A 14,009-nucleotide genomic window follows, 5' to 3' on the forward strand; every position below is an offset into this window, starting at 1 on the left:
TTTTGTACGAATACTGAAGTTTGCCCTACAGTTCTAATTTATAAGAATACTTTGCGATGATTACAAGACGGGAATGCGAATAACAGCGATCGTTGTGTACGACTCACGATTTATAAAAAGAATAATAATATGCATAACAAGTCGTAATGTATCAGGATCTACAATTGTAGCAGGATCCCGAAGGTTATTTATAGTTTTAAACTGTCGTGGCTCTTCCCGTTTCACCATGATCACTCAAGACTCGCCCAGATGCCGCTACCAGTGTATACACGATTTGTCAAGACTCGCCCAGATGCCGCTACCAGTGTATACAAGATTTGTCAAGACTCGCCCAGATGCAGCTACCAGTGTATACAAGATTTGTCAAGACTCGCCCAGATGCCGCTACCAGTGTATACAAGATTTGTCAAGACTCGCCCAGATGCCGCTGCCAGTGTATACAAGACTTGTCAAGACTCGCCCAGATGCCGCTACCAGTGTATACAAGATTTGTCAAGACTCGCCCAGATGCCGCTACCAGTGTATACAAGATTTGTCAAGACTCGCCCAGATGCAGCTACCAGTGTATACAAGATTTGTCAAGACTCGCCCAGATGCCGCTACCAGTGTATACAAGAATTGTCAAGACTCGCCCAGATGCAGCTACCGGTGTATACAAGATTTGTCAAGACTCGCCCAGATGCAGCTACCAGTGTACACAAGATTTGTCAACTCGGCCAGATGCCGCTACCAGTGAATACACGATTTGTCAAGACTCGCCCAGATGCCGCTACCAGTGTATACAAGATTTGTCAAGACTCGCCCAGATGCAGCTACCAGTGTATACAAGATTTGTCAAGACTCGCCCAGATGCCGCTACCAGTGTATGCAAGAATTGTCAAGACTCGTCCAGATGCCGCTACCAGTGTATACAAGATTTGTCAAGACTCGCCCAGATGCCACTGCCAGTGTATACAAGATTTGTCAAGACTCGCCCAGATGCCGCTGCCAGTGTATACAAGATTTGTCAAGAATCACCAGGATTTTCTAAAGCGAGTGCAATTGAAGCTCATACCGTGAGGGTCAGGCTAAATCGTGTATTCTGAAAAAAAAAGGTTTCTGAAAACATTACATTATTTGTATGTTGTCTTAAAGTAAACATAATATGATCGGTCATGATTCGCTGCTCAACACTCTATAAACAAAGAACTAATTTAGTATTCTATTTAGAAATGATATTTTAGATCTAATATTCCATACAGGTCATTGTTGCTGAATATTAATTATGTAAGTTCTAATCGCCATGTCATACAGTGTGTGCTATTAGACCGTAAAACATTTATGTATATTTCTATTCAGACAAAGCAAGCGAGTTGGAAAAAATGAAATGATTGTAATGGAAAAGAGGTGCCTTTGTTAACGACAGAGTTCTGAGTATAATAGTTAAAAGTGTAATTTTGATTTTTGTAAGAACTTATTTGAAATGTTATTTGGTATGTATGTGCGTTGTGTTTCGTTATAAAATATTTAAGTTTATTAGAGATAACAAGAGCCATTTATGGCCACGTTGAAGACGATATAAGTTCAAGTATCGTGTACCACCATGTGTCTCTGTCCGAGTGTAGCCGTATGTGCACCATGAGGCCGTGGTGTAAAGGAGTAGGGTATCAACAGAGGGTTCAAATATGTATGTTGTATCCTTTCTTCAACATAACTTCGACAGGACCTCACCGTTCTAAAAGGGAGATGGTTTTGATTGACAAGACGGATATAATATTGCCGGTGAGTATATGCAGGCTAGGGTGGTTGGTGGGGGGTTACCCTCAGATTTGTATTTTAGGTTCTAACGTAGCGGATCAAGTTATTGAAAGAAAGGGAGAATGAAGGACTTTGAGCGCAATTTTCGCTCATTATTTCACATCCAATATTGTTAAATATGTGTTTTAATTGACTAAGGCTGCCTTTATTATTGAGTGTAAACCTATTGGTTTAATCACGTTTATGTTCACCTGATGCTAGTGTATGCTTATTTTGAAACCTACACTTTTGCGTGTAACTTGCGTGTTTGCTCAATCTCTGTCTCAACACATTTTTCCACGTTACAGAATGACTGATTCAAAATTACTTTTTTACTGTGTTCTAAAGCACATTCTCTTGTGCATAATGCTACGTATCATTTTTGTCAATATTCTAACAATAGTATTATTGTTAGAGTCCAAAATGTCTTTAAGTAAAAACTAATAAATTTAAATCATGTACAATTTTATTTTTAGAAGTACTTTTAACTTTAAACCAACAATTTTATCAGCATAATTTATGAGAGAATGCGCTTTTGAAATGTAAAACATATCAAATTATGACTTTTTTATGCAGTTTTGATGTCAAGATTGAGTGGAGATTGAGAATGGACATTTTGTGAAATTGGGGCCACGTTAATTTCACTTACTAAAGTTCACTTTGTTTTAATCTATACGTTTCTTGTGTTACTCTATTGTAATGTATTTAACATGTGAACCCAGATTATTCATGCGCACCTTTATCTAGAAATATTTGTATCCTCATGCCAAAAATCTTGGAAAATGATGCAATAACTTATATATTTCTACTAAAGGAAGTAGGTGAATGCGATGTCCTCTGCAGTTCAAACAACCTTGAACAAAACACCTGTGATTTGAACACAAATAACTGTAGAGAATCAGGTAAGAATAATGCGCTTTTCTCAATGAAAGATTAATATGATGATAATGAAGATGATGATGATGATGATGATGATGATGATGATGATGATCGAAATATTTTTAGGCAAACGTCTCAAAACAGAACTAGCATTTGTGTTAATGCAATTATTTGTATTTTAGACTGCGTTCCCCTAGTGGCCGTACTAGGCGAAGTCATCAGGGGTAATCTGAATATTGAAGGGTCACAGAGGGCATTTTTCTGTCATCCGGAATATCTTCAGATCGGTGGACACTTTGGGCAGTGTTTGAATGGAAAGTGGACTGGACTACCCATTTGTGGTAAGATTGATTTACAAAAGTGGTGAAATGTTTGCAATTTTCGTTGATATATTGCCTTTTTCTTCACAAATCATTTCAGTTTTTAAAAAAGTCATTTCAATATATAACAACAGCTAAAACGTGGCAATCAACAACAAGTTTTGATGGGTTCCCAGATCGAGCGTTGGACGGAAATCCGTCGTCCATGTGGATGTCACAGTCCTGCACCCACACAGAGGACGAAATTCAAAACTTCTGGGCTGTAGAGCTCACCCGCCCCGTCAAGATAGAGGGTATCCGAATACAGTTCCGGTCAGATTGCTGTAGTAAGTATTTGAATGTTTAATTGCTATGAAATGATACCCAAAAAGATTCGAAAATTATATTGAAAACAACCTCTTTTGACTTTGAAAGATTGCCAAATATAACCGAAATTCTAGTGAGTCACCAGGCATCAAATTTGGTATCCAAGTAAATTTACATTTTACTGACCGTTCCAAGGCGGTACTTTACAATCTATGATAAACATTCCTAGTTTTTTTCGTATGTATTCACTGTGCTGTTTGTGGAGTTTTGTGCTGCTCTTCCATGTTTCTTGTTTGTGATTTTTGTTTGTTTTTGGCGTTTACCCAGTGCCATTAAACCGGGTTTAAACGTTTTGCTACTGAGCTTGTTTCTTTACTTTTTCACATAAGTTTTGACATTATTGTTTATTGAATTTAATGGAACCTTCAGATAAATAGCTCATTTACGTGTCAGTAAAGTTCTTTGTAGCCTAGGTGTACGCTACGAAACTGTTATGTTTATTATATTATGGATGGATAAGTGTCATCTTTTCATCTTGAGAATAAGTTTCAACTGTGTATAAAGTGAACCATGTACGAATGAATAAATGTAATGTCTAAGGTAGTGTTTAGACGCTTGACTCATTTTTAAATGTTTACAGCCGATAGAAACAGCGGCCTGACGATCTCTGTCTTTGACTCTCGGGTGGCTTTGGAGTCATGGGAGGGTACGGATTGTGGGACGTTCTCGGGCCCCCCGGAAGATTCCTCCAAGCCCGTGACCATCACGTGTGAGGAGCCTGTTACCGGCCGCGTTGTCAGAGTTCTTCAGCAGAACCAGGAACCGAGTCCTATGACCCTGTGTGAAGTCACATTGATTGGACCAGGGCTAATGCAACAGATTTGACTGTTTGTTCATCGCTTCTTTCAACCAGAAGTTTTCTGTATGGTTACCCCTGTTTGACTTCTCGGCTAAAACACAATTGACAGGTTCAAGATTGGTATATACCTTTTTTTCCAAATCATCATATTATTCTACGTTAAGGCGAGGACATGAGTGTTCTTTTGTTTTAGTAGGCGATTCGTTCTTTATATGTTTTAAAATAGTTTAAACGATTGTGTTGATGACGTAACAAACAATGTCTTATTTAATATAAGAATTGAAAGATGTTATATAGTATGTTTTTCTCTTCAGTAACGATATATCGAGCTAAGTAATATGCTATTGTTTTCGAATGAACAATATAATTCAATTGACTTAAATAATTAACCATTTCTAATACAGTATATTTGACCTAGCGATATTTCCAATAACGGTTGAGCTCTGAACAAATAGTAAGGCATCGGGTTTAAGTTCGGTAAACATTTCCTTTCGTTTATTCAAGTGGAAACGCCGCTTATTATTGGAACATCTTGTTATTTTAATCAATTGTTATAAATGTATCGCATGTATGGATTGTCTGAATAAGTTTGAATTACATATTCTTATGTGGTGCAAATACCAAACAGACAGACGGAACATTTCTGGTTAATGTGTGTTTTCCTTTTTTTAAAAATGCCCTAACCCTAATGGACAAAAAAACCCATAAAACGTGTAGTTGTATGAGGGAGTTGAATAGAAATAACACACAATAGCTCCTATCCCTAATCGGCACAGCCTCTAAAACGGCTATGTTGGCCCTGACCGACAGAGTGACAGACAATTTATTTTCAACTTGTACATTGTCCCATGATGTTTATTAAAATAAAACAGTTGAAAGGGCACTATCGATAAGTTGGAAATGGGAAATGAAACAAAGTTGCAAGAAAAGCATTGTACGTTGACAAAGGTCAACAAAGAAGCCGGGTTGACACTGATTCTGTTGAATTTACGTATCCATCTAAATGGAACCTACATACATATCGTTGAAGGCTTTCCTTTCAGGTATGAGTAAGGTGAAAGTATTTTTGGCCACTCTGAAATGTCTGCTCACAATTGTTGTAAAACAAATAAGTTTTAACTAACACTAGCCTCTATATGAAGTGTACGTCAATGCGAGTATAATCAGTCCAGAATTGTTTTCAAGAACATAAAAGTAGAGCCGGCATTAGTGCCTGCTAAGGAGATGCATGGTAGCTAAGGAATGAGATGGATGGTTAATACGAAATTTTATTGTTGCTAAAGAGGTCAATGTTTTTAAGAGAAGAGAAAATTGAGGAAGCAAGATGCAAAACAAAAACAAAAACAAGATTGTAGTTGCTATGGATTGTGATGGTTGCTATGGATATAAGATGACTTGAAGAACGTTGATAAAGGATCACTCGGTGAATCTTCATTGTAAATATGACATGGCATTGCAGTTTGTGAGAAAATAATTTATAAATGGTTTCCATGTAAAAGTCTACAAGAAAACAAGCGACCCCAGTGCAGGGCCAAAGTGATCCCATGAGCATGATTTAAACATTTGGCTGAGAACCGCCAGACAATGCAATAGGTTTAGAACTTGCAGTTTTTTAGGAGAGGATTTTATTTATATAAGTCTATATAAAACTAGCCTCAAGGCGGTAATAGAGAGAGACCCTAGGTACGTATCTGTGAAGTTATTTTGAAACTAGTCAAGCGGTTTCTGAGCTGATTGTCAATTATTTCCATATAATCATGGCCAGTCATAGTCAGTGAAAACCAGCCACCCGAGCAGCCTTTTTTGAGAACCGATATGGCATAAAGGAATAGGGTTGAGGATCACCCAAAGAATATTTCTATGAAATTATCTTTAAATTTGGCCAGCAGTTTCTGAGGAGTAGATTTTCACGGTTTTACATTAAGACATTTAGTGAAATCAAGTCTCGCCGAACCAAAATAGCTTGAAAGGATTTGATAGTATATTTTCAAATTGTACAAGTAGCTTCCGAGGAGAAAAGTTTTGCATAAAGTTTAGTGATTCTGTATGCCAAATATGCTCTATTATCATTTTCTATTGTGCATTCTTTAAACAATATCATACAGTATTTAGATATATGTATTGTAGTTCAAATATTCTAAACAATCGTTGACGTTGAAAGTTAATTATTAAATACTTGTTCACCATGGAGCATTATACAAAGTCTAGACTTTACAACAATTAGACAATAAATTTGCCTTTTTACTATTTTAAAGGAACTTTTGCTGATAGTGAAAAACCCATCAATACCAAAACAATTAGTTGTTGTGAACGGTTTCAAAACAGAGTCTTGAATAAAACAGTTGAAAGTTAATGTTTAGTATAGTGAGAACTTAAAATGTTAGTTCGTGAAATATATACATTGTGTTTTGCCATTAAATATGTAAGTTTATTAGAGATAAAAAGAAGATGATGTGAGTTCAAGTATCGTGTACCACCACGTGTCTCAATGACTGCTGGCCAATTAAAATTCTTGCATGTGCAAAGTAACCATATAAGCACATGCGGATAACTTATACTCTTTTATACCATTGGCATAGGTGAGCTAAAAAGCTTCGTCGTGCTCCACTGATGAAAACGTTTTATGCAACCAAATACATTAGTTATATAGAATATCGTAATTTTAATATTCTAGGCGGTTCATAAAGTTCGATAGCTTATTATTAAACGAATGATCGCCATGCGTTCGATTAAATCAAAGGCTAACTATATGACCATTAGCCTAGGCTATACAAGTGTAATGAGTCTTTGAGGCATTTTAATAGAACTTTTCCTGTGAGAAAAAAGCCAAATATATTAAAACAGATACTATCATCACACAACATAGTTATGGGAACATTAGTTGAATGTTTAAGTTTAGTTTTGTGATAACCTATTATTAAAATGTTATTCTGTGTTTGTGCAAAATGACCCTCGATTTCCTGTAGTTAGCGGTGCCGTCTGCTCCTGCATTGGATACATTTAATTGACAGCTGAGGTTGCAGTGATCTCAGGACGATTTGTGCTAACGTCTACTGACCTTTAATTTGTGATATCAAATATTTTTGTTGCTTAAACACTTGTTGTAGTCGTTATTGCAGTCATTGATGGAATGATGGACACTTCAGCTATGGCTCCACACATTTATTGTAGATAATAAAAATTATCAGCTGTAAACTGAACCCAGAATGCGTCATTATGTGTATGAAATAATATAAATCAGCACCTACACATGGAATACATGTGAACAAACTCCACCAAGGAAAATTATTCAATTGCGGCAGCTTAATTTTAGAAATAAAGATAATCAACAGTCAGATTATCCATGACCAGATATTAAACGGACAGAAAATCCACGGACATAATTATAATCCAGGGAAAAATAATCAACGAACAGATAAACAACGGACAGAAATTCATTAAGCATTAAAAATAGACAACCAGTCTGGCAATGCTATCCGTAAATATAGAAAACTAGTCCGACAATATTGTGCGTAAACATAGGAAACCAGTCCAGCAATGTTTTGCATAAGCATTGTAAACCAGTGCGGCAATGTAATGCGTAAACATAGAAGATATGTCCATGCAATGCTGTACATAAACATAGAAAAAAAGTCCGGCAATATGGTGCGTAGACTTCAAATATCAGTCCGGCAAAGTTATGCGTAAACATAGAAAACCAGTTCGGAAGTTTTATGTTTATTTTCTGAATAAACATAGAAAACCTGTACGGCAATGTTTTGCGTAAACATATAAAACCAGTCCGGCAATGTTTTGCGTAAACATATAAAACCAGTTCGGCAATGTTTTGCGTAAACATATGAAACCAGTCCCGCAGAGTTTTCGTAAACCAGTCTTGCAATTTTATGTGTATGCATATAAAACCAGACCAGCAATGTTCGTAGTAAACGTAGAAAAACAGTCTGGCAATTTTATTCGTAAACATATAAAACCTGTCCGGCAATGTTCTACGTTAAAATATAAAACCATTCCGGAAATGTTTTGCATAAACATAGAAAACCTGTCCGGCAATGTTCTGAGTAAACAAATAAAACCAGTCCGGCAATGTTCTGCGTAAACATATAAAACCAGTCCTGCAATGTTCTGCGTAAACATGTAAAACCAGTCCGGCAATGTTCTGCGTAAACAAGAAACTGCACAAGTTCAGCAGTCTTATAAAACCTAATGCTGTGTTATACGTACATTTAAAAGTATACATATTCATATAATTTGTTTTCACTATAATTTTACATTTGACACAAACACACGTTAAATCCAGTTGAAAGTTTGCCAGTCTGCAACTCTATTCCGAAGTATTTAAGTTGCATCTTACCAACTGTTATGAAATTGGGTGGTCAGTGTATATAAACTTTATTTTATACTTTAATAACGATATACATCTCATGATAGTAAACACAACTCTGCCATGTACAAAGCCTGCAGCAGTAATAAGAATAACATTAGACAGTAGGCGGAGCCTAATATTCATTAGCAGCACTGAGTAATCATGGTCACATTTTATATGAATGGAATACCAAACACCAACGAAGTTTAATCTTATGGAGCTTCATCAAGAAACCTCTGTAGCTTTCTTAACACTTATCCTGGGAAACTGCGATGATGATGATGATGATGATGATGATGATGATGATGATGATATAGACGACGACGATGACGACGAAGAAGACAATACAAAACTTGCAGGGATGTGAATGTTACTATGTGAGTTTCAGACTGCGTTTCCCCAGTGGCCAAGCTGGGCGAAGACATCAAGGGTTATCTGAATACTGAAGGGTCAAAGAGGGCCTTTTTCTGTGATTGTTGTATTAAGTATGTGAATGTTGTATGGCCTGGTATCAATGCAAATGATATTAAGAGTGCTATAATATTCTGCATAACAAAACAGATAATAGTACTTAAAGTACCGTTTAAAGTACCGTTTAAAGAAATGTCCTATCATGTCCGTTATTTAATTGAAAAGTACAAGCTACAATAATCTTATCTACAATGTAGTGTCAGTCATTTATACGACATGCTCGTAACAATTTAGGTATACCATTTCAAATGATACCAAACTACCATGAGGTCACCAGGCATCAGTGATTACTAACCGAATTAAATAGACTATATACATAATTAGCTTATTTCTGCATCGTAACCTGGGTGTACAAAAACAGTTTTGTTCATTAAAATATAGATGGGCTTATTGTAACAATTCTTCTTTCATTTTGAGAATTAGTTGTGCATAAACTAAACCATGTACTAAGAAGACACTTGGTATGCTTTGTGGTGCAGTGTTATTTGATGTATGTTTTAATCGTTTGTAGACTAAAGAAACACGGGCTTGACGATCTCTGTCTTCGACTCTCGGGCAGCTATGGAGTCAGAAATGGGTGTGATTCGTGAAAAAAGTTTCTTGGTCCCCTGGAAGATTCCTCCAAACCCGTTGTCATAACTTGTCAGGAGCCCGTGGTCGGCCGCGTTGTCAGAATTCTTTAACAGAACGAGGGACTATGGCCTCTGACCCTGTGTGAAGTCACTTTGATTGGGCCAGGGCTAATGCAATAGTTTTGACATGTTTCATCTTAAGAATTATATTGATTGTATGTAATAGGATTTTGAATCAACCTGACATTGGTTCATAGGGGTGATTTGATTGTGAGTAGGCTTCTTTAAAGGATATGCTTGTCCTATGTTGACGGCTAAAACACAATTGTCAAGTTTAAGTTTGGTCTAGTACATTTCGTTAAAAAGTAACATTATTAAGCTATCAAGGTGAGGACATGGATGTTTTTCAAGCTACTAAGTCAACACAACATATTAAGTGTTTAATTCCACTAAGTTTCATAATGGTATCATATACAGTATCAATATAATATTATACTCTTTATGAAAGATCCACACAGTACGAGTATCATAAAAAATGTTGGATTAAATTCATTTCCAGGTTACAAAAATGCAAAAGTCTCCATATAGATCCAATCACCACAAAGGCTCGATTCATTGTTGATTGGGTAGTACTGACAGTTTTGACATAGACACATTATTTTGTATTAAGACATTCCCGTGAAAATGTAAATGCTTTTTGATTTGAAATGTTAAATATATCATTTCGCAAAAATTCTTCAATTCCTTATCACAGCTACACATTTTGCAACATATATATGAATTATGCTTGCCTAATATTGAATCTAAAGATTAAATCAATTTTTTTAAACAATTTTAGTTTGTGTCCTTCGAACGCCTTTTGCTCTGTGGAAGGCCTTTAATATCCCAGTCACACTTGCCGCGGGGCCGTGGTGTCTAAAATATCTACGACCAAAAGCAACTGCAGAGCCACCGAAGCATTCATACGGTTACATACTGAAGCAGTCACAAATATGAGGCAAGGCCGCAATGCATATTTTAAATTTGAGGAGTCAGAAAACCTGCGGCTGCCGTATCGCCTTTGAAGTGATCACGAACGATCGCTATAGGAGTCCATGCAGTGGCCGGTTTTGAACAAATACCAATGCAGACACAAGTAAGCCGTAAGGCAGAAGGACCATACGGCGACCGTTCGGCCCGACTGACACAACCGCTACCAATAGTATAAAGGTATTTTTTGCTACTGCGAACCTCGAAAAGAAAAGGAGTTACAACTCCGCGCTGTAATCTCACGGAGAGGGCCTGTAAAAAAAAATAGGGATACGCCCTAGGGTGATCCTGAGGCCATCGCAGATCCCCGGCGGCCGCCGCTTGCATCTCTCGATTAAAGGGTCCTACGACCACTGTATACTAGCCATAGAGCAAATGTGTCTGCGGTTATTCTATTGAAACTATTGTGAATACGTCCTTATATTAGCAAAAAATGCTTTCAGTATCGACGTTAGGCTTATGGAAGGGACATGACTCCATTTTTCAGTAAATAAATGTTTAAACCTCCAGTAAATCTACATTTTACTGACCGTTCCAATGCCTAGTTTGTTTTATATATAGTAGGTATGCACTGTACTGTCTGTGGAGTTTTGTGCTGTTTTTCCATGTTTCTTGTTTGTGATTTTATGTTCTATGTCTTTGGCGTTTACCCAGTGCGATTAAACCGGGTTTATGATTAAACGTTTTGCTACTGAGCTTGTTTCTGTAGCTTTTCGCATAAATATTTATAATAATATGTCTATGCTTATTGTTATTTTAGCAATAATTAACGGATTCTCAAGAGTTTTCTAAAAGAATAGCAGTTGACATACTCTTTCTAATGGCAAAGATATTAACTTGTTTAAACTTATTTATTCATTTTCATTGTATGTATTACAACTGAATAAAGATTTATATATTGCCGTAAAATGGTTCTGTACATATTGTTTACCTGGACGTTCTTGAAAGAGTTAGATAAAGGGTCACTCAAGCAAACTACTGATTTTAGAAACTGTTTTGAAATCTGGTTTTAAACTGCTTCTGAGGAGAGTACTTTTATTGTTTTTTATATATGTATATGAGGAACCTTGTTTATTTGAATAGTCAAGGAAACCATACCAGCATAATGATGTCAACTGGAGACGTTGAATTTACGGAGCGTCATTACATATTGTGTCGGAATGGGAATGACACCAGCTGAAACGATTTCAATGATGAAAACGAGAGATGCTTTAAAGGAGTTTGGCCTTGCATTCATCTACAAATGGCACAAACGATTTAAGAACAGCAGGAAACCGATTGAAGACAATGACAGAGAAGGTAGGCCTTCAAAGGTGATTCCTAGTGGTCGTGAAAAAGAAAGTGGTATCATCCGGGAAGACAGACGAAAAACGTTGAGATAGGTCGCCACTGAACTCGACATATCTCTTTCAACTGTGCATGCGATTCTTACGAAAAAGTTAGGTAGGTCGAAAGTCAGTGTGCACTGGGTCCCGAAGCTGCTGTCGGACGAAGAGAAGCAGACGCGTGCAATGTGTTCAACTATATTCTACGCAACAGAAGGTGACTAATTCCTTGAAAGGATAGTAACCACAGACGAAACTTAGCTCCATCACAATGTTCCAAAGAGGAAGGCCAAATCGTCGGTGTGGAAAACACCAAGAATATCGCCTACAAAAAAAGCTCGGATGCATAGATGATGCTTAAAAGAGATGTTCATGTTGTTCATGGATCGCTACGGAATGATCCTTCAGCAAAGAGTCAAAGAGGGAGGAACGGTGGATGCTGAGTATTGATCAACGATAAATATATATGCAATCCACGGTTGTAACTAATAAATATATCATTAAACTTGAATGATATGAAATTAATATGTTAATTTATAGAAATATAGCAATTGATTAATGTAATACTTGCTTGCATTTAAAAATCAGCGCCAGCATTGCTAACTGAAACACGTTGATTTTCAGGTATAAAAAGGGATCTCGTCAATGCTCTAAAGAGGAAATGGCCGGCTTTGGGCCTGGATCGGGTTATCCTGCACCAGGGTGATACTCCTGCACATAGGGTCATTTCTACACAGTTAGAAATTAAATTATTTCAGGGATTTGAAGTGTTAGAGCCCCCTCCATACAGCCCTGACTTAGCCCCCATGAATTTCAGGACCATAACCATTCATTTTTGTTTAAGTACATAATAACAATCTTCATAAAAAAAGGTGTCAATTTAGAGCCGATTAAGGCTATTTTAAACATAAAAAATATATTAATAAAGAACTACAATCGCAAAGTTCTGACTATAGAATAAAATGAAATATTACAATTTCGCTTAAAATATTTTCGTTTGAAATCATACGCTAAAAAAGAGCAATTATTTGCATCTTCAATACGATCAATGTTTTTTTCCGATTTTAATGCGTTCTCCTGGTTAATATCCGGTGAAAAAACCTGTTCGAATCCGATGACCCAGATTCTATTTTTACCCGATAGTGCATGTTTCTAGTTCCCCGGCCGCGGCCAAAATCTAAACAAAGATATATACATGTTTCTTATTTAGATTTAGTACGCGTTCATTTTGAAACTATTTGCGTATTCTGATTTTTATATTGCCTTTTGTAATATCGATATTATAATAATTGCGTTTTCTATGAGTTTAATTGCGTAATAACGCACAGACGCAGTTTATTCGCACTATATTAACCGCATAACATATTATGAATACTCCTTACATCGCTATAGGAGCAGATTGGTAACAAGGTAATTAAGATGTAAATTTAAGTGTAAAATAGGTCGTTGGCCACCGCAGTTCTAACAGCGCTGGGGTTTATTCGTCCCTGCGCGCATTAAATCGTCAAAAGTTAAATTTTTTATGTCGATCTGCCAATTGTAAATTCCGAGATACGGTTATAATGTCTACAGTAGCGGACTACAGCCTAAAAATTGTTAACTCGTCAGCCGAAATATGTATTGATTGGATAATATTTATTCAATAATGACATTGATTGCATGTCAAACTAACCAAAAAATTACATGCGGATAACTTATATAGCCCGGGGGAAAAAAATGCTTGGTTATGCTCCTCTAATGAAAACGTTTGTGTAATACAATCAAATATATTATTTATATAGAATATCATAGTTTTAATATTCTAGACGGTTCATTAAATTTGAGAGCTAATTATCACACGAATGGTCGCTCGTTTAAATCAAAAGCTTAACTAGATAACAATGCATTTGTAATTAGTCTTTTGAAAATTTAATGGTACATTTGCGGAGAGAGAAAAAGCCATTAATATTTAAACAGATACGATCATCATTTTGCAAAGGAAATTATGGAAACAGTAGTTGAATGTTTTGAGTTTAGTTTTGTGATAACCTATTATTAAAATGCTATTCCGTGTATGTGCGTTGTGTTTCGTTATAAAATGTGTAAGTTTATTAGAGATAACAAGAGCTA

At 36.4% G+C, this 14,009-nt stretch overlaps 1 protein-coding gene across 1 annotated transcript; it reads left to right on the plus strand.

Annotated features, from left to right (window-relative positions):
* Window positions 1–1,639: 1,639 nt before the first annotated feature.
* Window positions 1,640–4,224, plus strand: LOC128246573 (uncharacterized). The gene is made up of 5 exons (XM_052964834.1): window positions 1,640–1,761; window positions 2,591–2,678; window positions 2,838–2,996; window positions 3,110–3,301; window positions 3,922–4,224. Exons 1-5 carry the CDS (start codon window positions 1,669–1,671, stop codon window positions 4,164–4,166), a joined length of 777 nt encoding a protein of 258 aa, XP_052820794.1. The 5' UTR covers window positions 1,640–1,668; the 3' UTR covers window positions 4,167–4,224.
* The last annotated feature ends 9,785 nt before the right edge of the window (window positions 4,225–14,009 follow it).

Source organism: Mya arenaria, chromosome 9, assembly GCF_026914265.1.
Source record: "Mya arenaria isolate MELC-2E11 chromosome 9, ASM2691426v1".
Lineage (NCBI taxonomy): Eukaryota > Metazoa > Mollusca > Bivalvia > Myida > Myidae > Mya > Mya arenaria.